The following is a 21691-nucleotide window of genomic DNA, read 5'->3' as shown; positions in this document are numbered from 1 at the left end:
CCCAAAATATGTCATATCTTGACTTATTTATGGTTTTATCAGTTTCTAGTAAGTTAAATGGTAGCATCATTGCAACCTTTGGCTTAATTTTTCTAAATACTTTTCATTGACAGTTAATACCTGGAAAATTAATTACATATTGTTAATTGTAATATAAATGACTAGTCACAGTGTAATGCAAAACATTTTTTTACGGACTTAACAAACAAAAAACTATAGTTACAGCAAAACAAATGATAAAAAAATAAAATAATAGTAACAATAATTTAAATCACAAATGATTTAATTTAGAGCAACTATTTGGAGCTTAGTTTATGTCATGTTACTTTCATATTTTAGACATGAAAGTTTTTGAATTAAAATGGATTTAAAATGGATTATGTATTTATTGGATTATATAAGGAAAACTGCTACATTTTGTAAAACTCTTAATTCATCCAATTTATTGTTTCATTTATTTGCATATCTTACATGCCTTTAATTGCCTTTTTTGTATTTATATATTTTTGTATGTAAAACATGTTCATAATAAAATTAGTCTCTGTATATTTTACGTTTTAGAAGATTATTTTAGGAAATTCAAATTCTGAAACAAAAAAAATTGTCAGAAAATTTGATCCCAGAACCTGAATAAAGTGGAACAGTACTGAATCACATACATCTATTAATACATAATACAGTAAATTTGAGAACTATGTGTTGACATCAATCCACCCAGATTTCAACATTTAATTATTGCACAAATACATTATTTATCATCTGTATTGTTTTCTTTTTTTGCAGTCTGCTGCTGAGCAAGCCAAAGCTAGATTACAATTGGTCCTTGAAGCTGCTGGTGAGTAAGGCAATGAAAATATAATTTTTTTTAAAAAAAAGTAAGATAGGTTAATGTTTACTTCAACAGCCACATTACTTATGTTTATTATTGTTATATAGTTAATAAGCCAGCCCTTATATATTATTAATTACTGCATTTACAGTAGCTAGATAGGTGGAAGAATTCATTTGAAAAAGAGACCTAAAATTAGTACAAGACAAAAATCTTTGTCAAATCCACAATACATTATTTGCTTTATTGAATTCTAATTTTATTTTAAAGTTCTGTTTGTTTCATCCAGATTTTTTCTTTTAATTTTAGATTCATTGTTAACTTGAATCTCGTGATGAAATCATGGTTTAAGATATCCTGTTTTTCAGAATATTACAGATTCCATAAGTTTTGTCCATTTGTATCAGATGCATAGTTTTTAAAGATTATTTCAGATTCTTGCAATCTTCTTATTAATGCATTTTTTTTTTTTAAAAAAAAAACCTCTTTAGAGTTTCATATTCTGGAATAAAATATGTGATGAGAAAATAAGTGTTATTGATAAAATTTTAAATAATATTATTTCCTTTTCTTTGGCTGCATGTTAACAAACATCTTCTAGGCAATTTTCAGGAAAAACATGAAGCTTATGTATTTTTAAAATATCCTATACAAAATGAAAATTATTCAAACTGTTCCTTTCAGTATAAATTGAGGTAGATTTTCACCTGATACCAAATTATCTTAAAGAAAGAGGCAGGGGAGCTTTTGTGGGAGATTTGTTGAAATATTGAAAAGGAAGACCTAGCTTTTGGATTCATCCTAATAATTAAGAGTAATGATCAATACAAAGTGGTTTGTAAAGCTTTGGGAGTTAACACTTTGCTCTTTTCACTTCCATGTTTTCATATTTATTCTATATGTTCTTTTTAATGATATCAAGCTACTGTAATATTTATTTATATTTTATTTATGAAGTATATTTGTAATAAAGTATTCATGTAGAAGGATGCTAGAATACAATATTTTCATTAATGATAAAAATTGAATTTGTGTCTCTGGTGTATATATTTATATAATTTTTATGTATTAATTATTATTAGCACTTTGGAGAGATCAGCAAAAATATTTGAATCCCAGAGAATGTATTAATATAATGTATTAATTAATAGTAATACATTTTTAAAATACATTTTAAGAGTATATTTTAAAGCATATTTTAAAGTATTATGTATATAAACAATATTATGTCTAATATTTCTCTTTATATTGGATTCAAAAGGACTTTTGAAATATACTTATGTACCCATTGTATATTACACTTTTGCCTTCAAAAAGTATTTTATATAAATCCCATGATGTTACATGTTGTTTGCACAGATTACATCATTCTTAACATTTTTTAATGTTCTTCATAGTTTTCACTTTATTTGCAGACTATATATTTCTTTATATAGCTAGAGAAACTAACCAAATAATCTGGAAAGGAAGTAATTTTATATCCTTAAGAAGCCCCACTTTATCACTAATCATGATATATTTGGGTGACTTTATTTACTTATTTTTTCACTAGAATAAATAAGTATCGCATTATTTTAATACAGTTTAACAATATCACAGCAATGTTCTCTCTTTGAGCAGATGTTAAGCAGGCAGTTCCTGAATGTTAATTCTGAGAGGGTGGTATGTTTAAGCCTATCTAAAGTATGTTGCATGTGGGCTTTCCAGGCTTAGTTACAATGCTCTCTCTCTTGGGAGAATTTTAAAGCTAAACCTCTTTCTTTTTGTCACTCTATATGGACTCTCTCAAGTCAGTATAAAGCAGATCATCCCTAGGCTAAAGCTCTTCAGCTTTTGTTATTGGGCTCTGTAGGCCTGTAATTAGGCCTCCTGGTAGGCCTTGCAGCCCAGTTAATGGTCATATGGAGTTTCTGTGAGGCAGACTGGCTTTGTATAAATCCTTCGTTGGAATATGTTTATGGGTCACTTCATACCAGGACCGTGTTTTGTCCTTGTGCCCTATAGGCTGACAAGGAACTGGTTCCCTTGACCATGGACAGCTCAGTTTGCTGCTCATAGTCTACTCAACTAATCCCCAGTGTAAACAGAGGATTTAGCGTAGCTTCTGTCACTTACAGTTGCCAAACCACTTGGGTGTCTGTGATTTCTTTTCCAGCATTAATTATTGAATGATGGAGAACAGTAAAAGGTTTCATGGTTGTTTGTACATTAAATATATCCTTCTTGTCTCAAATACTGACAAGACAGTATTCACAATATTAAATACTTCATCCCAGTAGAAATTCTGCTAGTTCAAAACATATTTGAGTAATCCATATTTTAACTGAATTTTTAAAATGTATACTTTGCAAACATATTTTATGTGAACATTTCCAAATAATTAGTTTGTGCTAATCGTATAAAAATGTTGTCCAAAATTTTCTATGCTGTAAAGATTCTTTTCAACTTATAAGAACAATTGCAGAAGTTGATTGATGTGTGTTTTCAAAGTCGTGAGTTGAAATGACTGTCTGATCTGCATGTGGAATCTGCATTTCAAACCTGTTTCTAAAAAAGCATGCAAAATACTATATTTTAAAGACAGAATTGTTGATGGCTTAAAGCAGGTTTCAAAATAGAGTTTTTAATATGACATTAGCAATATGTGATAAAAACTGATGGAAGAATTATTTATGTTTTATATGTAACGGAGTTGTTTGACAGCTTATCTGAATATTTAGCTGTTTAACTCATTAGGTTCTGATTATATAGCTGGTTTGTTCAGTTAGCTGTGCATCACAATTATTTTAAAAAAAATCTTTCTAAAGGAATTGGCTAGTAAAATACAAATATATTAATATTAGATATTGCAAATGCAGAACATTTTTTCTATGATTTTCTTCAACATTTCATTAGAGTGTGATAAAGCTCAGTCTTGCTCAGTCTTATATGATAAGTGGTATACAGTCTGTGGGTCTAAGATGTTTCATGACAGATGTGGCTGAGGAGACCACATACATAGAATATATGATTTTAGTCTGGTGGAACTAATAGGATCATTCATTACTTTACAGATCTTTCCTTTTTTGTTTCTTTAATGAAAATTGTTTAGTTAAATAGGGCAGACTTTTAGCTCAGTGCTTGGTAACGGTGCAAAGCCAGTTTTAAGGCCAGCTGGAAAGAAATAAAATATTGCAAATATCCATTTAAATATTATATATCAGAAATGATTAATTTAAAAAAGAATAGTATGAGATTGCTTATATTTCTACAATATTGTTTTTAATATTAGCTCTATTTATATTCATAGGGCTACCTCTTATGTTTTCTTTGGAAGTAAAATTACCACAAATCAAGCGTGTGCAATATGCACGTCTTTCAGTAATTTACATTATGAAAATAATATAGCAATATAAAATGTATATCAATAATATTAATAATGTTCTATCAAGTCATTGGTTTATATTTAAAAGTTTGTATATGTATTGAGATTTTAAAATCTTCCCTCTAATTTCCAGTGAGTTTTTTTAGTGATACTAAAAAATTGTTGGAACAAGAAATTAGCAATATATTTTGGATGTTTTAGAAGAGAAAGTAATAGATCAGAGTTGAATTGTGATATTTTTGGTGCTCCTTGAACTTGTTTGTTTCCTTGCAGACATTTCATTTCCCAACTAGAGAACATCATTAGTGTGACTTTGGAGTTTGTTGGATGTTTATATATAGTAGTGGGGATCATGTGAAGTAAAAAACATTTTTATCTCCCCTGTCTCCCTTTTAAGACATAATGGCTTCCCAAAAATAAATATTTTGCCTATTTGAGTTGTAGCTGTCAAGTGCAAGAAATCAGATCCACATGTTTAGAGTTCAAGCTGACTACTTTATTGCAGCAGTCCCCAACCTTTCTGGCTCTGCGGACCGACAGTAGTGGCGTGGGGAGGGAGAGGGGATGGTTGCACCACTTGCGCAAATGCAGCTTCGGGAGCTCACATGCTCGCCTGCTGCTTGCACAGCCTGGTTTCCAATGGGCCACAGCCCAGCACTGAGCATGGACCAGGGGTTGGGGACCTATGCTTTATTGCATTCTGCCTATAATACAGGAATCTCCCGAGACTGCTTGCCTTCTCTTGGGAAGAAAACAGATAATGTCCCATAGGCTAATTCCCCGCTTGATCCCTCCTCCCCTCGTCCAGCTGGCAGTTACCAGTAGCTGACTTAACAGTTTCTTATTTATTTATATATATATATATATATTCTTTTTAGAAATAACTCAAAGCAGCGAACATACCTAATACTTTTTCCACCTCCTATTTTTCCCTCAACAACAACCTTGTGAGGCAGGTTGGGCTGACAGACAGTGACTGGCCCAAAGTTTCCCAGCCAGCTTTCATGCCTAAAGCAGGATTAGAGCTCAAAGGCTTTTGTTTTCTAACTTGTACCTTAACCAAAATATCTAACAGGTGAAAAACAATCAGCATTTCTTCTTCTGAGCCGGTGTACAGCTCACGTAATTTGTTTGCTGATATAATTATTTCAATATTTCCTTGGTAGTTATGGCTATAGCACATGGATTCCTTAATTTTTCTTTCCACAAAAGTAACAGCGGAAAAAATCCCTCTGTTATTCAAGCATGTGAAATCTCTATATAAGGGAAGAACTCAGCTTAAAAACAAATTTATTTTCAAGATATATGAAGAGGGAAGGGGAGTTGAGAGAAAAGCAGTCAAAAATGGTTTAATCTGAGAAGTTATTCCTTTCTACATGCTTTTGTCTCGTTCCTTGACAAATTGGCAAGAGGTAAGGTGACACAAAGCAGCAGTAGCTTAGGTTTGTGGAATCAAGTTATAATGACCAGCCATGATTAAAGCAATCTAAGAGCTATAAACATGTTCAAACTGTGTTTTCTTTATCAAATCATAACAGCAGAATGTAGATGATGCTAAGCAATATGGTCTATTAGAGTACACTTAGAAGAGAATGACAAATTCAGAGCTTTTCCAATCAAACTAAAATGTATTTCCTACATTTTCAACTAAATTTGGCAACTTTCTATTCTAGAATATTCTCTCCCAATAAATATATATGCATGACTCACATATTTGTGTGTGTAATTCTCCCAGAAACCATATTGATTAAAATACGTTTTAAAATAAGGTATCTGCTTAAAAAATTAGTAGATTCTTGTCTGCAGATGCAAACTATTCTGTCTCTCTCTCCCTGACTCCTTCCCTCTCTCTGTTACGCACACACATCCCACACCAATGCAAAATTACATACACATACACACAAGCAAAATTTTTATATCAAAAACAGCAGGCTACCTTTAAGTATCAGCAAAGTATGGGATTTGAACTTTATGTATCAAGCTAGAGCTATTTATGACATAAAACATCCACATCAAGGATGTCATCTAGAATTTACATACATACTTCAGGGATAGTAATGTTGTTTTGAAATATTTAGTGGGAGTTAAAAAATAAAAATGGAAACAGTTTGCAGAATAGCTTCTCCATTTCTTTTTCATTGAGTAGGATGGGGAGGCAGCTAAGAAAAAAAGGAATTATTAGTGCCATTTTGTTACCAAATCTTGGGATGCTGGAGGACTAAAACCGGGGTGGCTCTGGCAATGAGTTACCTATGCCTCATTTTCTCATCTTTTCAATTTACATTAGATCACTTGAAAAATTTCTATATTGTTGGAATATATATAAGATGACGCATAGGTAACTTATTTTGTTAATAAACTCATCAAGCTTGTTAATGTAAGATGAAATCTCTTGAATTTTCTGTTCTGTTTTGTCCAAGATTCCCTACCAACTGAGAACTTGTTTAGCAATAAGGATGAAATGTCCATTTGTATCTTATCTGCCATACATACAACCACATTGTCCTTTCTTAGAACAGACTCCAAGAATTCTCTTACATTTACTTGTGCCATTTCCTTGCTGCCCTTCCAAGCATACTCCTTGCACATCCCACTGAAGGTCAAATGTAGAGATATCCCACCCTTTGCAATGACCGTAAGCCTGGACATGATAAGTTCCTGCATGTGGGCTATAAAATATGCTGGATTGTTGCCTCCTCTCCTTACTACCACCATTTCTCATGAACCAGACCAATCGTCATAGAAAGAACTTGTAGGTGGGCTAATTTACACTGTAATAAAATGTAATTATAACAGTGTAAAAAAAAAGATTGTTATTGCCTGTATAGTTTCCTAAAAGTTATTAAACATTTTCTACTTCCTTGATAACCTCTAGAAAAAACCCAGTAACATCTGTTTTCAAAACTATATGTAAAAGGCAAGATGCTGCCTCCTTCATTCCCAAAGAAATAAATAACTTATATGCAAAAATCTATGTTTCCTACCATTTGGAAAGAAGAGTAAAAAAAAATGGTTGCAAGTTAGGTTACATGCAGTCACAGAGAGGACTGCAGAAGAACCTTCATTTTGCTTCTTCAGTGTAATCAGTCAACTAACAGAGTAAACATTCCAACATTTCTTTTTCTTTTTTTTCTTTTTTTGCAATTTGAAGAAGTGGTAGAAATTACTGACATAATTTGGTAAGAACGGATTCTTAGAATGACAAATGAGAAGCAATAGGTACCGATTTTAGAAGAACAGTGCTAGGAGAGGAAAAGAAAAGAGAGTTGTTTTTTTTTATGGGAACCAATTTTATACTTGGAAAATGAAGAAAATAAACTTTCTTATGAAAAAGAGCCCACCCGGATGATCAATCAAATCTTCTTTTTTCTTCAGAAAGAGAAAGGATAGAAAAGAAATGAATTAGGCAACATTTTGGTTAATTGGCAAGACACCCTTTCATGTATACAATATCCATTTTGTTCATGAGGATAAGCAAATAAAGTATACAAAACACACATTCTCAGTTTTCTCACATATGCATCATCTTCATCCAAGCCTCCTATACATACAGACACATATACACAGATAGTGTCTTTTTTTTACTCCACCCTAATCTTTGCTGTGGAAAAAGGAATCTATTTTGCTCCTATGAGGACAAAAACATAATTTGTGAAACAGTTGGCACTCTTAGACTAGCAATCACCTGTTCTGCCATCACCTCCTCCCAACACAAGTTTCCTCCCCACTCATGATCCATATAACTCCACCCCTGCCAGGCAGACAACCAACCAAATTACTATGGTTGGTCACATAGCCAGCTGTTTAGACTGGATTTGGCATTTTTGTCCATCTATCAAGTCCTTCCCAAGGACCTGAGATAGGGAGACATTGTTCAATGACATTAAAGGGATTGTCACAGGATGTAAGCTGTTCCAAGGAAAGTTGCCTTTTGTAATTGACTGATAGGGATTTTGTCAAGATGTTTAGGTGAGCCCCACATGGTTTTAAATTGCACTCAAGGCAGCTATCACTGTTGTTACTAACTTTGCTTTTTTTTTTTTTGCCACAGTTGTTTTACTTCTATTTACAGTGTTTATCTCCATTTTTCCCCTTCTATTGTCTTCAGATATTGCAGTGCCCACAATCCAATTGTTAAGTCCAGGATTTGGTGTGGCGGATGCTAGTCAGTTTGAATTCTATAGTCCCAGAACACTTGAGTTTCTTCATTTTCTGTTCCTACCAATTCTTGCTTGTAGGCAAGTAATATTTCTTGCAAATATTCCATTGCACCTTTTTGGCTCTTTTTCATGCCAAAACCCATATTTTTCCCAATGAAATTACAAATACTTTATTAGAAACTGCAGCTGACCATCCATGTTTGCTCTTGGAAGAAAATGTTGGGTCTGATTAATACTTGAATGGGAGACCCCTGGCCAGTACTGGAATGCAGACTAGTCTGGAAGTTGAAAGAAAGAAGTACAAATAAATTATGTACTGCTACCAAGAAGATTACATGGATGTCTCTATGAAGTCACAATGAACCAAATTCAATTAAGTGAGACTTTTAAAGGAGCAAGCCAAATCAGTTAGCCCATGCTTTTCAAGTAAATTAGGGTTTTGTAGCAGTAAGGGACTTGCTGGTGTCTCTTGATTGCTTTCATGGCCTGTAGAGTTGAAGGCAACAGCTGATTGATTGATTGATTGATTGATTGCTCCTAAGAAAATGCAAAATATTATGTGCCCTTCAAACAGCTAACCAGCTCATCATTAAATGAACTTGAAAGTGAAAATTCGTGTCCCAGGATCCAATCTAGGTCGGTCACCAGTACCAGAGGTTTAGTCTTCTGAACTTTTGGACTCATGCTGGAGCCCATCCTTAGGAAAATTCTCTCTGGCAGAGTATGTACTTTGGGCTATTCTGTGTCTGGTATTTGTATGTGTTGTATGTGGCTTCATCATTTATTATTTTATTTTATTTTATTGCCTGTTGGCTGAATAACATACAGGCAAGGATAGGGGTGATTATTAAGAAGAAAGGAAAAGTTTGCCAATTGAAGAACAGTAGCTGTGATAGAAACCTAAATAAAGGTCAAGTTGGATGTCCTGGCTATAAAAAAATCAGTGTGGGAGAGTAAGTGTTTTGTGCAGATGCTGGTATATTATGTGGGTATATTGCAAAGACCTATCTCTTGGGTTTATGGTGCACTTTTAGGAAGACATTCATTTGCTGCAACAACTTCCCTCTTTGAGCTTTCTTGTCAACCAAGATAAATTACTTTCCTTTTTAGTCTTTTGGTAACTGGCTTTTACTGTCCGTAATCCTTATAACAACTTTATATAATATTCTATAAGGATAATGTTATCATTAACCCTTTGTTATAGATAGACTCTCAGAAAGACTATCTAGTAAATTATTAGAATAGTGAAATTCAAATTGAGGATTTGCTGATTGGTATCTTAATTTCCTAGTCAGTATGTTTAGATGTCAGCTTTATCAAATAGGCAATTTTGTACATAATAATCTAAATCAGCAAGCCTCTTATGCTACAATTACCAGCCTGTTATTCCTGAACAGATGTGATACTATACAGCAAGCACTAAAAATATCAGAAATTATACCAATAGATGGAAGATTTTGTTGTTCATCATGCAAATGATAATGTAACCCCACAGAAACATTAATTTGTTCATTCCATATTTTGATTCATTATGAAGCAAAGAACTTCATCTCTGTTACTATGGTTAACAACATACAACGTTTTGAAACAATACAGTAAACTCATTGATTTCTCTCTTGGTATTACCAGACTCTCCAGCACACCATATTTAAGACTTCATTATTTTAGCAAAAGGTTATAAATACCTGGTAAAGTTAATAGCAAATCAAGTTTAGGCTCTTAAAAATACTGGGCATTACACATTCTCAACCACACAACCACAAATTAAAAAGAACTACAATATGTATCATTGTAGGATATGAACTAAGGCTAATATTTCTATATGACTCTCAGAGAGTTCCAAAAGGACTGTATTAATTTGGTGAAGAATATGCAATTGTCCTGGCAAGAGAAAAAATGAAAGCCAAAGGAGGCTCAAAATTAAAGATATTGATAGCAAAACCATCACCAAAACCAGACATTTATTTTATTTTATTTATTTATTTTATTCATATTTATATGCCGCCCTTCTCCCGAAGGACTCAGGGCGGCTCACAACAATAAAACAACAAAACAATAAATTAATGCTAAAATAATCCAATTAAAATCCCCAACAGTTAAAACTAAAAACTCCCAGCAGATCAGGAGATTTGCTGAAAAAGCCATGTCTTCAGGCTATCGCGGAAAGAGCGGAGGCTGGGGGCCGTCCAGAGCTCAGTGGGTAATTCATTCCAGAGGGTCGGCGCGGCCACAGAGAACACCCTCATCCTGGGCGCCACCGGCCGACATTGTCTGGCCGATGGCACCCGGAGGAGGGCAGCCCTATGTGAACGCACTGGGCGGTGGGAGGCCGGTAGGAGGTGATCCTGCAAGTACCCTGGGCCCATGCCATGTACATGAGAAAGGCAGGTTTATACTAGTTGGATGAGAAAGGTAAAACACTGCATTTGTTTAGAGGGAGTGTTATTGTGTTCTTGATGACAGCTGGAAATATTTGGTTAATGGGCCTGGACATAATTTATGGACTCCTGTAATGTTGGCCTGCAGATGTTGGACTCAAACGCTGAGCAACCTCAATAAACATAGCCAATAATGAAGAATACTAGGACTTTCACATCTGGAGATCAACAGGCTCCCCACTTGCTTATATGATATGGGCTTTAAATATTCTAAAGCATTTTTATTGAGAAATAAATATGAATTAAAATGTAAACCTTAACATTCAATGCTCAAATCTTTCTTAATGGGTCCATATGTCCTATGAGTGTTTTTTTAAACCAGAAAATTGGTTACTGGGAAACCACAATTTCATAATGATCTCCAGCTAGTAGTTCTGGGTCAAAATATTTTACAATGGTTTTACTGAAACCATTTCCAATAATATTTGGAATTTATATTTCAAATATACACGTTTACACTATTATGGTTTTCACAGCTTTTGGTTTATGTTTATGCATTTTCATGATCAATAATCTGTATTAATTTCTCAGTTTAACAAAAAAGCTTTTAACTCAATTGTATTATAGTTATTGAAACAATATTTATTGCCACTTTATTAAATAGGAAAGTGTATGCCATTTTTCTAAATAGTTTCATTTGCTTATATTTTCTTTAATCCAAATGAATGAAATTAGAATAAACAGTTTTGGAGTCATCTGTAATCATGAGCTGATTAATGGAGTTTGGTTTCCTAGCCATTATTCATTCATGAACACCTGATATCTTTCTCATAAACAAATTGTGTTTGTCCAAATTAAGAAATTAAATGAAGCATTTGATGAGTTTATGATTGACCCTTCTAAGTTGGAACCCATTTGTCAATGTCATTATCTTACAAAACTGTTTGACAAATGTGCTGTCTAAGGAGCATGTGGATTTATTATGATTTCTGATTAATGCATGCTGCAAGCCAAATTATGAGATTGTAATAATTTTTATTCTCATTTTAACAGTCAGTGAAGATTTTCATCCCTGATAAAATGCATTTACCTCCCTGCAGATTTATAGTTGATTATAAGAATCAACTATAGCTTTAAGAATATATTTAAATATAGTGCTTCATCTTTTAATATTACTTTTTCTAAAATGTTCATACTACTAATTGGTTTTTAATTATTCTTATTTTAACCGCTACCAGATAATAATGTATATTTCTATAATTATATAAAAAGGGAACTAGAATTTCATATTAAATTAATAAAATTAATATTGTCAATGTTCTTTTCACAGAAAAGCACAGTATTTTTAACTCATGGTTGTCAATATTTAGTAAGATACATTTTGGTGGGGGGTTTTTTGTTTTTAGATTTTCACTTAAAAATACCTTAGTGGGTCAGAACAAAAATCTATTTAATCTATTATTCTGGCCAGACAATTTGACGATCAAATGTAGAGGGTACGCAATCTGCCCTGCTTTCCGATGACACTCAATATGCACAGAAAATATGGGGGGAGGAAAATTAACATTGCTCCTAAATAGAAAATCACTTGTTGGTTTTGAGTGAGAAAAATAACAGACAATTTAGGTCATTCCTTGTTTGGGTTATGGAATATATTTTGCATGACTGATGGTAATAATAAAAGTAATTATTTTTTGCATATATGTTAGGTTTTTGCATATATGTAATGTTATGCTGCTTAACTGGATGCAATACAGTCCTACTGAATTCTTCTGAGGCACTCAGAGAATGTACACAGATAACTTTCAATTTACTACTGCAATTTGGACTGGAATTTCAGTTGTAAGTTGTGATGATTGTAAAGCAAGGCACCAACATGACCAAATCTAATTTTATGACCATATTTATATTGTTAACTAAGTGAATCATGGAGTTGTAAGTCTGAATCCATTCTCCAAGAAGGTTGCTTTTTGTTGGAAACTGGCAAAAATAATCACAAATTGCATCACATGATTGTGGGGCATTGCAACCAGTTGTAAATGTAAGCTGGTTACCAAATTTCCTAAAGTGTTCAAGTGCCCAAATGTCGCAGCGGGTTGGGGGGGGAGGCACAACATTTTAATATGGCCAGAAGTATTTACGAGCCGCAAAAGCACCCTTCCCAAGACCATCACAATTTAAGCAACTGGTTATTAGTCAATGGCTACCTATAGATGGTTTAACAATCTCCAAATCAGATATGATAGAAATCAACCTAGTACTCTTCATTGTAATGAAAACTGTGTCCAAAATGGGTCTCATTATGTTCTCTAAAACATACCTAGATGGACAGCTGATGGATTATTCAGAAAGAAATTGCTGTTATGCTTGGAATTTCAAAGGAACATGTGGGTTACAGTATCAATGTCCTTCAGTGCTGGAAGATTTGTAAAACATGAGTTCCTTGCATGTTTACAGCAGAGATTAAAATTTCAAGAACTGAAATTTTCCAGAAAGTGTTGTCATGCTATGAGAATTAAGGTGAGGTATTTTTTCACAGCAATGTGAAAACCAGCAAAACATGGGTTTATCATTATGTCTCAGAAACAAATCATAAGTCTAAGGAATATAATCACCAAGATTCACCAGCCTTCCTCCTCCCTCTCCCAAATAAAACCAAGGCTTTAGTAGACAAACTCAAGTTTATAGATTTTGGGAATGCAGGTGATCTTATTCATATGGCTTCCTTTGTAGCCATATGTAGCCTTTGTATCACTACCAAGTAAGATACCTACACTGCAACACTCATAACTTTGAAACAACAATTAATCATTTGGAACAAAAAGGAACTTTTGCTGTAGCATGACAATGTTAGGCCTCACATGGCACCCAAAGAAGTGGTGAAATCTAAAATTTGTTACTACCAGTTCTGTGGGCATGGCTTGGGGGGGTAATGTGACTGGGTGGGCATGGCCAAATTTTTTTTTTTACTTTTAAAACCATTTTTTTTCCTTTTAAAAGCTTCTGCCGATCAGGCAACTCAGCTTGGATCGTCAGAGGCTTTTAAAAGCATTTTTTCTACAGTCTCTGAAGAGGTTGTAGAAAAATGTTTTTAAAAGCCTTTGACGATCCCAGCTGAGCCGCACGATCATCAGAGGCTTTTTTTTTAACTTTTAAAAGCATTTTTTCGGTGGAAGAGGTGGTAGAAAAAATGCTTTTAAATTTTTTTTAAAAAAGCCTCTGATGATTGTGTGGCTCAGCTGGGCATGGGGGGAAAGGGATTTTTGGGTACCGGTTCTCCGAACCACCCGCCTCCCATCGCTACCAGATCGGGTGATCCGGTCCGAACCAGGACCATTTCACCCCTGACCCAAAGTGTTGGATTTCACTATGTTACCTATCTGCTATGCGGTTCAGACATGCAATTTCCATCCTTTCCTAAAATTAAGGGAATACAGGTAGTCCTTGACTTACTATCACAATTGAGCCCAAAATTTATGTTGATAAGTGAAACATTTGTTAAGTGAGTTTTGCCCCATTTTATGACCTTTCTTGCCATGGCCATTAAGTGAATCATTGTAGTTGTTCAGTTAGTAAGCCGGTGATTCTGTGAATCTGGCTTCCCCATTAACTTTGCTTGTCAGAAGGTTGCAAAAGCTGTTCACATGATCCCAGGACACCGCAACTGTCATAAATATGAACCAGTTGCCAAGCATCCAAATTTTGATCATGTTACCATGGGGATGCTGCAACAGTTATAAGTGTGAAAAATGGTCATAAGTGCCATAGTAACTTTGAACAGTCACTAAACTTTTGTAAGTTGAGAACTACTTATAGTTTTGTGGGCATCTGTTTGAATCAGATGAAGAGGACTGTCAGCACTTGTTTGAAGACAAAAGTTGTGGAATTCTTTTGTTATAGCTTTAAGAAACGTTTTCCTGACTCGCTGCTCCGACAATCCTACTCCTATTGGTTGGACTGAGTGCCAATAAAATTTCCTTGTCAGCGTCCTGTCAGTCTTTTCACTCAGTCGATTAGATTCGGACCTGAGTTGCCTTTTCTCTCCCCGTTTTGATGAATCTTAGACTCTTTCTTCATTATTTTCTTGGTGTTTGTATCGGAGAGCTGCGCGCAGTGGGAATTGCCTGGAAAGAGCTGCTGTCGGTGAGTTAGCGCCCCTGGCCTCCAGGGCGCTGGCCGCCGATACGCCATTTTGATTCTTGCAGCGTTTTCTGAGGCTTGCCTTCGGAAGCCTCTGTATTGCCTTGCCGCGGGTGAGAGAGCTGGTTTTCCGGCTTGCCGGTACAACCGCCTCCACCGTCGCAGCTCTCCGCGTTTTTTAGCGGCACCAGAGTCCCTGCCAATATCAGGCATACTCTGTTACTAGGGAGGACACTTCGTGGCGGTTGAATTTCCCACCAATTACTGTGGCTTACGTTGCCGATTGAGGGGGAGCTGATTCACGTCAGTCATTGCTGCGAGGTCTTCTGTCATACTCTACAGCCACCCTCGCTTTCTGGATTCTCACCATTGCCGGCGGCTCTGCTGCCGACGACTAGCTAGCGCCCGCCATTTTCTGCAGCGTTCACACCAGCGCCATTTTAGGAGCCTTCAAATTTGACAGCTTCAACCTATGATCTGGACTTTTTATTAAGCCGAGCTTGCAGCGAAGCATGGTATTGAGGACAAGTTTTCTTCATAGACCTACCTCCCGTGGGCCTCGCCCCTTTCAGAACACCTGCTGCATCTCAAGGGAAGTTGATTTTACTTTACCCTTTATTCTTGTATTAAATTGGTTGGGCGGTTTGAACTTTTTTGTCATTTATTAATTGAGGCTTGGGCGTTCTTTCAGAAAGATGGCGGATTCGGCTATGTCTTCTGACATTGAGCAAGACGCCTAGACCACCATCTCCCAAACCTTCAGGAAAAAGGAAGGCTAAGACCAACTCAGTAGAGCGGTCAGCCTCATCCAAAGCCAAGTCCACTAAAAGGGCTATTGGAATTGATAAGGATGCAGTTCGCAGACACAATGCTTTAGAACGCCAGATCAATAAGGCAAAACGCATATCTCAACCAGAGCCTTCCCCTGCTTTGCCTTCTGAGGCTACTGTGGGCCCACAGTCTGCTCCTCCCAGTTCAGATCCTCAAGGGCCTGAGATTGTGGCTTGGCCGCAGGGCGACTTTATTATTGTTCCTCAGGGACATGATTTAACCTGTATGCACGGGGAACCCATGCTACCGTCTTCTATACCTAACCACCTAGACGAACAGGTTCAGGAGGATGATTGTCAAGAAGAATTTGAGTTCTCTGAGGATGAGGAGATGCTGCTGGATCAACTGGCCTTTCCGGGATTATTTAGACCTTCCTTATTTAAATCACTTCTTCATAAGGCTAAGGTGGCCACGAACATGGGGAAAGAGCTGGATCCAGCTTCTCGGTCCCAAGAACAGACCAACATTAATGATACTTTATTCATGTTACCTAAGCCTGACCATGATTTTGTCCCTTGCCCAGATCTCTTCTACAGGTGATTCAGCGACCATGGGACCAACCTGGCTCTTTCAGGTCCTAACGGGCATGACAAAAAGATGTATTGCTCAGCTCCCGAGCTGGATGCCTTGCTACAATTACCATCGGTGGACGAACCTGCCGCTAGTCTCACCTCATCGTCTATTCTGGCAGGTGATGTAGGGGAAGGTCTTAAGATGGAAGATAAACGAGCTGAGATGTCCTTTTGAAAAACGCACCAGGCGGCAGCCTGGGCCATTCGGGCGGCGACCTTGGCCTCGTTTTTTAACAGGGCGTCGCTGATCTGGCTTCACCAGATAGGTTGCCCCCAGAGGAGGCTAGGCTTCATCAGGATGTGACTAAACTGGTGGCGGCAGCTGAATATTCAGCCGATGCTTCCCTAGACGCGGCGAAGTTCGCCTCCCGAGCACTAGCATCCACCGTGACGTCCCGGCGGCTCTTGTGGCTTCGTCATTGGAGAGCCGACATGAAGTCCAAATGGAGGCTTACCTCTGCTCCCTATACGGGATCTTCTCTTTTTGGGGCAGCTCTAGATTCTGTTGTGGTTGAGGGCCGTGATAAAAAGAAAGTGCTATGTGTTTATATTTTTTAAAATATAATAACATGTCAATTAATAACTACATTGTCCCTAAAAACAGTAAAGTGTATCAATAAGGAAAATATATTTGTCCTCCCCCTCCTCATTCCATGATAATTCCAGAGGAAATACTTGCTACTTAGACAGCTTCAGTATTTTAAGCTTTTCCATTTTTTGCCTTGGTTAAATCTAAAACATGCCTTTAAGCCATATGCTATTGTTACTTTAAAGTCTTTACTTTAAAAAAAACAAAACGATAAAATTAGCTGTACTCTCCAGCAGATAAATTTGCTAAATTCAGCTGTGGTAGGTGATTATTGCCAGGTTGCAGCAGAATAAAGCCTAAAGCATCATATTAACTGTGCTATTTATATGGATCTTAATACACTATGAATAAAAGCCTCAATTACTAAGCACTTTTGAGTCCTGACGAGGCAGTCCCATGCTGTTAATGGTATCTTTATAACCTTTTTAACTTCTTGTTTTCTCTGACAGAGCTGAACAGTAACAGCAGTGGATTTGCCTTTGGCAAATGAAAACTCATTTTGAGACAATAATAATTATTTACTATTTAGATAGATGGCAGTAAAATTTCTCTGAATGAGATTTCCCTGAGAAAATACAAACTGATTAAATTATGTTCTTTAATGGAGTGGTGAAGCATGTAGTACTTGAAACAATGAGGTTGATGTTTCCCATCCTTTTTCATTGTAAAAGTAAATAGTTTTTAAGTTATCTAAATGATGCATTTAATTTAAAATCTTATTCTTGGTATTGCTTAATATTTTAGATATCCGTAAAAATACACATTGTGAAAAGTTGCAAAAAGCAATTCTTTTTTAATAGTTTATTTAGTTATGGATTGGATTAGATTGGATTTTACATAGCTAGTTCATCCTTATTGGAAGGAATATAGATAAGAACACTGATTCATTAAATGAATATAAACATATGTGCTTTTGAAAAAAAAATGTGAATGCAAAATGCACAGTTTCATTGTTGAATAGAATTTGCTGTGCTAGTCTATGATTTATAACTTGAAGTAAACTTAAAGAAAAACATTTGTTTTATGTATTTGCTTATAGTACAAGAAGACAGCATTGTATATTTGATGCTAATGCTAAGAACTTCATAAAGGAGTGGTCACTATGTAATTCTCCAGATGTTGGCAAACCTCAATTTTTAGCATTTTCTGACACTGATTGTGCTGCTGAAACACCTGGGAAATGAAGTTTAGTGATATATGGAGCACTGAAATGTAATCTTATAAGCATTCTTTTATACAAACTAAAGGACTATTTTATTTTACTATTGTATATAGCCGTGATGGCGAACCTGTGGCACACGTGCCCCAGGTGGCACGCAGAGCCATATTAGTGGGCATGGCAGCTCAGCTCTGGGGCACATGTGCGTGCCTGCCAGCTGATTTTCAGGCCTTCTGGACCCACCAGAAGTAGGGAGGCTGTTTCCTGCCTCTGGAGGGCCTGGGGGGGGGGGCGGCCCGTTTTTCTTTCTTACCTGGCTCCAGATCCTCTCTATTTATCTGGGAAGGGTGAAAACAGCCTTTCCCACTCCCTTGGAGGCCCTACGGAGGCTGAAAGGGCCCATTTCCCGACTCCCGGTGGGACAGGAAGTGACGTTGTTTGTGTCCCCAGCCTCCAGAGACTCCTAGAGAGGCTCCTAGAGACTCCTAGAGAGGCTCTGGAGGCTGGGGACAGCAAAAAAGTCACTTCCTGTCCCGCCGGGAGTTGGGAAATGGGCCGTTTCAGGCCTTTGGAGGGCCTCCGAGAGAATGAGAAAGGCTGTTTTCGCCCTTCCCAGATAAATAGAGAGGATCTGGAACCAGGTAAGAAAGAAAAACGGGCCTACCAGGCCATCATGTGCCAGGAGCAGGGGGGGTTTGCACGGGCACGAGCGTGCGTGACCCTCCTCCACCCCCCCACTCAAGGCACACGATGGCAAAAAGGTTAGCCATCACTGGTATATAGTTTAGAACAGTATTTGCATTAATGGAACTAGCAGAATTTATAACTGTAAATTATAAAACAACTAGTAAATCTGCTTATTTTACTTTGAATGATTCTTTCTTGAATAGATCATGTTTAATATAAAGGTGTTTGACAGCTTTTATATGGAAACAACAGATGAACATGGTTTCAATCCTGCTGTAAATTAGCCAACAGGTTAGTCTTTATATGAATGAGTATACCATAAATTGATGCCATTTGGAATTAAGTAATGAAAATTACTTGAAGGAAAAGGAAATGACAAATGAGAAGGGCATATTTCTGCTATAAAAAAGTCAGAATCTCAAAACAATAGTAGTAGTTAAAAGATGAGTTATTATGTGAATGTGACAGAAAGTATATAGGTTTATTATACTTATGACTGCAAATGACTGTGAATCAGATAATCATTCTGTTGCACAAGTATTTGTGACTCCATTCTTGAGACATTTATTTCATTCAAATATACAATTTACAATATTAAATGTATAATTGATGATCTGGATAGCAACAATTAACAGGTGTGGTAAAAGCTGGAAATTAAATGAAAATATATTCAAAATTCATACTAGGATTTAAATGTCATACAATATTGTTTTTGAGTGTTTTCTAGAATGTTGACTTTCACTGATTGGTTTTGTAGTTTTAAATATTATTATTATAATCTGCCCAAAGTTGGGTAATGGGCCATAAGGAAATCATGTATAGTAAAATGCAATAAAACTCTTCACTGTAACGCTTAGTTTGTATACACAAGCCTTAATTTGCTACTGTGTAACTATTTTTTTATCTAGTGAAATAATACAGTAGTTATTGTGGAAGATAGTAGCAATTATATTGGTAAAAATGATAGCTAATCAATCTTTTACCATTTCTAAAAATAATATTTCACCTGTGATATTAATATCCAACAGCAAGAAACATTGGAGAAAATTGTTATGATGAAATCATTAAAACTACCTGTTAACCTCTACAGCCCTCACTCATGGCTTTTAATTTACTATTTATAAAGAGATTTAAGGGATCAATAGGAAGATCTGTTGGCAATATTAAATTTAATTAGAGTAATCAAAAACTATGCTCAGAGCATGAAAACTGCCAGGGAGAGCTTCAGAAAGAAAGTGGTGTCAGTATAACCTCTTTTACTTGTCCATAAATACTAACCTAAGAAAGTCCCAATTGGGGCACGTAGTTGGTTATTTCACTGACTTTGATCTGTTTTGGGGGGCAGGTTTTTTTCCCATACTACCACTGATCAATGATTTCCTTTCAGCACAGATGTAATTAAACAGTTCTGCCCAGTTTGTGTTCTGTTGTCTGGAAATTTATTATTCTGGGGGTATAAAGAAGATCGATAGATTGCAGTAGCCTTGTTTTAAACAGTTCAGAAGGGATCCTACTGACAGGGTAAGGTGTAGGGCAAGACAAGCAGGAAACAGCTTCAGGACACAAGCAAGATGTTTACCTTGTACTTTAAACTTGTCTAGTCACAGCACATCCTGCTTGGCCATTAGTATTTGTTATTCTATTTCTTCCTCAATGTTTTAAAACTGATTGTTTGCATTGTTATATTAATACATTAATGTTTGCCTTTATAAATATATATTTTATAAAAGTAAGCTGTTATGAAATACAGGTAGTCCTTGATTTACTACCACAATTGAAACTGGAATTTCCATTGCTAAGCGATGTGAGCTTAAAGCATGATGTCAAGTGTCCATGTCACTTAGCAATGGCAGCCACAGCAGTCCTGGTTGCTATCATAACTCCAGATGCATGGGAAGTGGAAGGTGTCCCATGTAACGAATGTGTGGGTGCTGCAGGGGGGGAGGGTGTTTTATTTGGACAGAGCAGGAGAGTCACAAAGGATAGAAATAATGTTGATATCCATTCCAAAGAAAAGCTAGATGATACAGTGTCAAGAATCATATTTCATTTATTACACACATTAATCTGCATGTTTGGAATAGACAGACTTTAGGAAACTACCATCTGAAGGCTTGTGGCTCTCTCTGCTAAGGATATATCTTTTTCAGCAGACCAGTGGTTATTAATTACTGAATTCATAATCTGCTTTTTTATGGTTTACTATGACTCCTATGAGTCAGCAACTGAATAGAGAGTCAATCACCAAAGCAGATCAGGGAGCAGGTGAGGACAGACTCAGATAATGAGGAGCCTGATCCTGGCAGGGTACTTAGCCCCAGGATATGCAGAAATTTCAAAGCCCAGAGTAAAGGCTTTTCAGGAAGCAAAGATAATGCCCCTACTATAGCCACACATGCAGCTGGGGCTGCTGAGGAGCTGCCTCCAGGACCTTGCTTTCTATTGAAATAACTCTTCAAAAATTGACCAGCATTTCCCTAGACTTGTTCCATTCTCAGACTTAGATTGGCTTGTAGAATGTTGGTGTTTGAATCCTCAATTAACACAGACCACAGAAACCAGTTGTTTCTCAACCATTGCCTCATTGGCTGTCCACCATCTAACTCTGCCTCTTGCTTCTAAGAGCTATGACTGGACAGGGTTCTCTGGTTTTCTGCCCTTGGATTCTTGAAGGAATGGCTTTCATCTGTACTTGCTCCCTAGCTAAGAGGCAAGATCTTACTTTCCCTGTGTTTTTTCTGGACCTGAGCATTCACTGGGTAGTGAATCAAAAATTCAACCTATTTCTTAGCTGTTGCAATTCAAATTCCATCATTAAATTAATTGCAATTTGCTATTGTGAGATTGCTCAGTCTAGAACAGATCATATTCCCCTGAGAAATGATGGTCAGGGTTACTACTAATAAGATTAAGCAACAGTGAAAAAAGATATGACTCATTCAAATTAGCAGATGGCAAATTTATACACAAACATTATGCTTA

The 21691-nt window shown here is 36.3% G+C and overlaps 1 protein-coding gene across 3 annotated transcripts in view; it reads left to right on the top strand.

Annotated features, from left to right (window-relative positions):
* The window catches only part of RSRC1 (arginine and serine rich coiled-coil 1), a 131694-nt gene that overhangs the window by 73495 nt on the left and 36508 nt on the right, over positions 1 to 21691 (top strand). For all 3 annotated transcript variants that reach the window (XM_034439134.3, XM_087872108.1, XM_087872109.1), the window contains exon 6: positions 784 to 835. In XM_034439134.3, coding sequence (XP_034295025.1) covers positions 784 to 835 — 52 coding nt within the window. The remainder of the gene's footprint in view (positions 1 to 783; positions 836 to 21691) is intronic.

This window comes from Pantherophis guttatus, chromosome 6 (assembly GCF_059756535.1).
Source record: "Pantherophis guttatus breed Tessera chromosome 6, ASM5975653v1, whole genome shotgun sequence".
Classification (NCBI taxonomy): Eukaryota; Metazoa; Chordata; class Lepidosauria; order Squamata; family Colubridae; genus Pantherophis; species Pantherophis guttatus.
The sequence above is the reverse complement of the archived record's forward strand: the minus strand, read 5'-3'. Positions and strand labels throughout refer to the sequence as shown.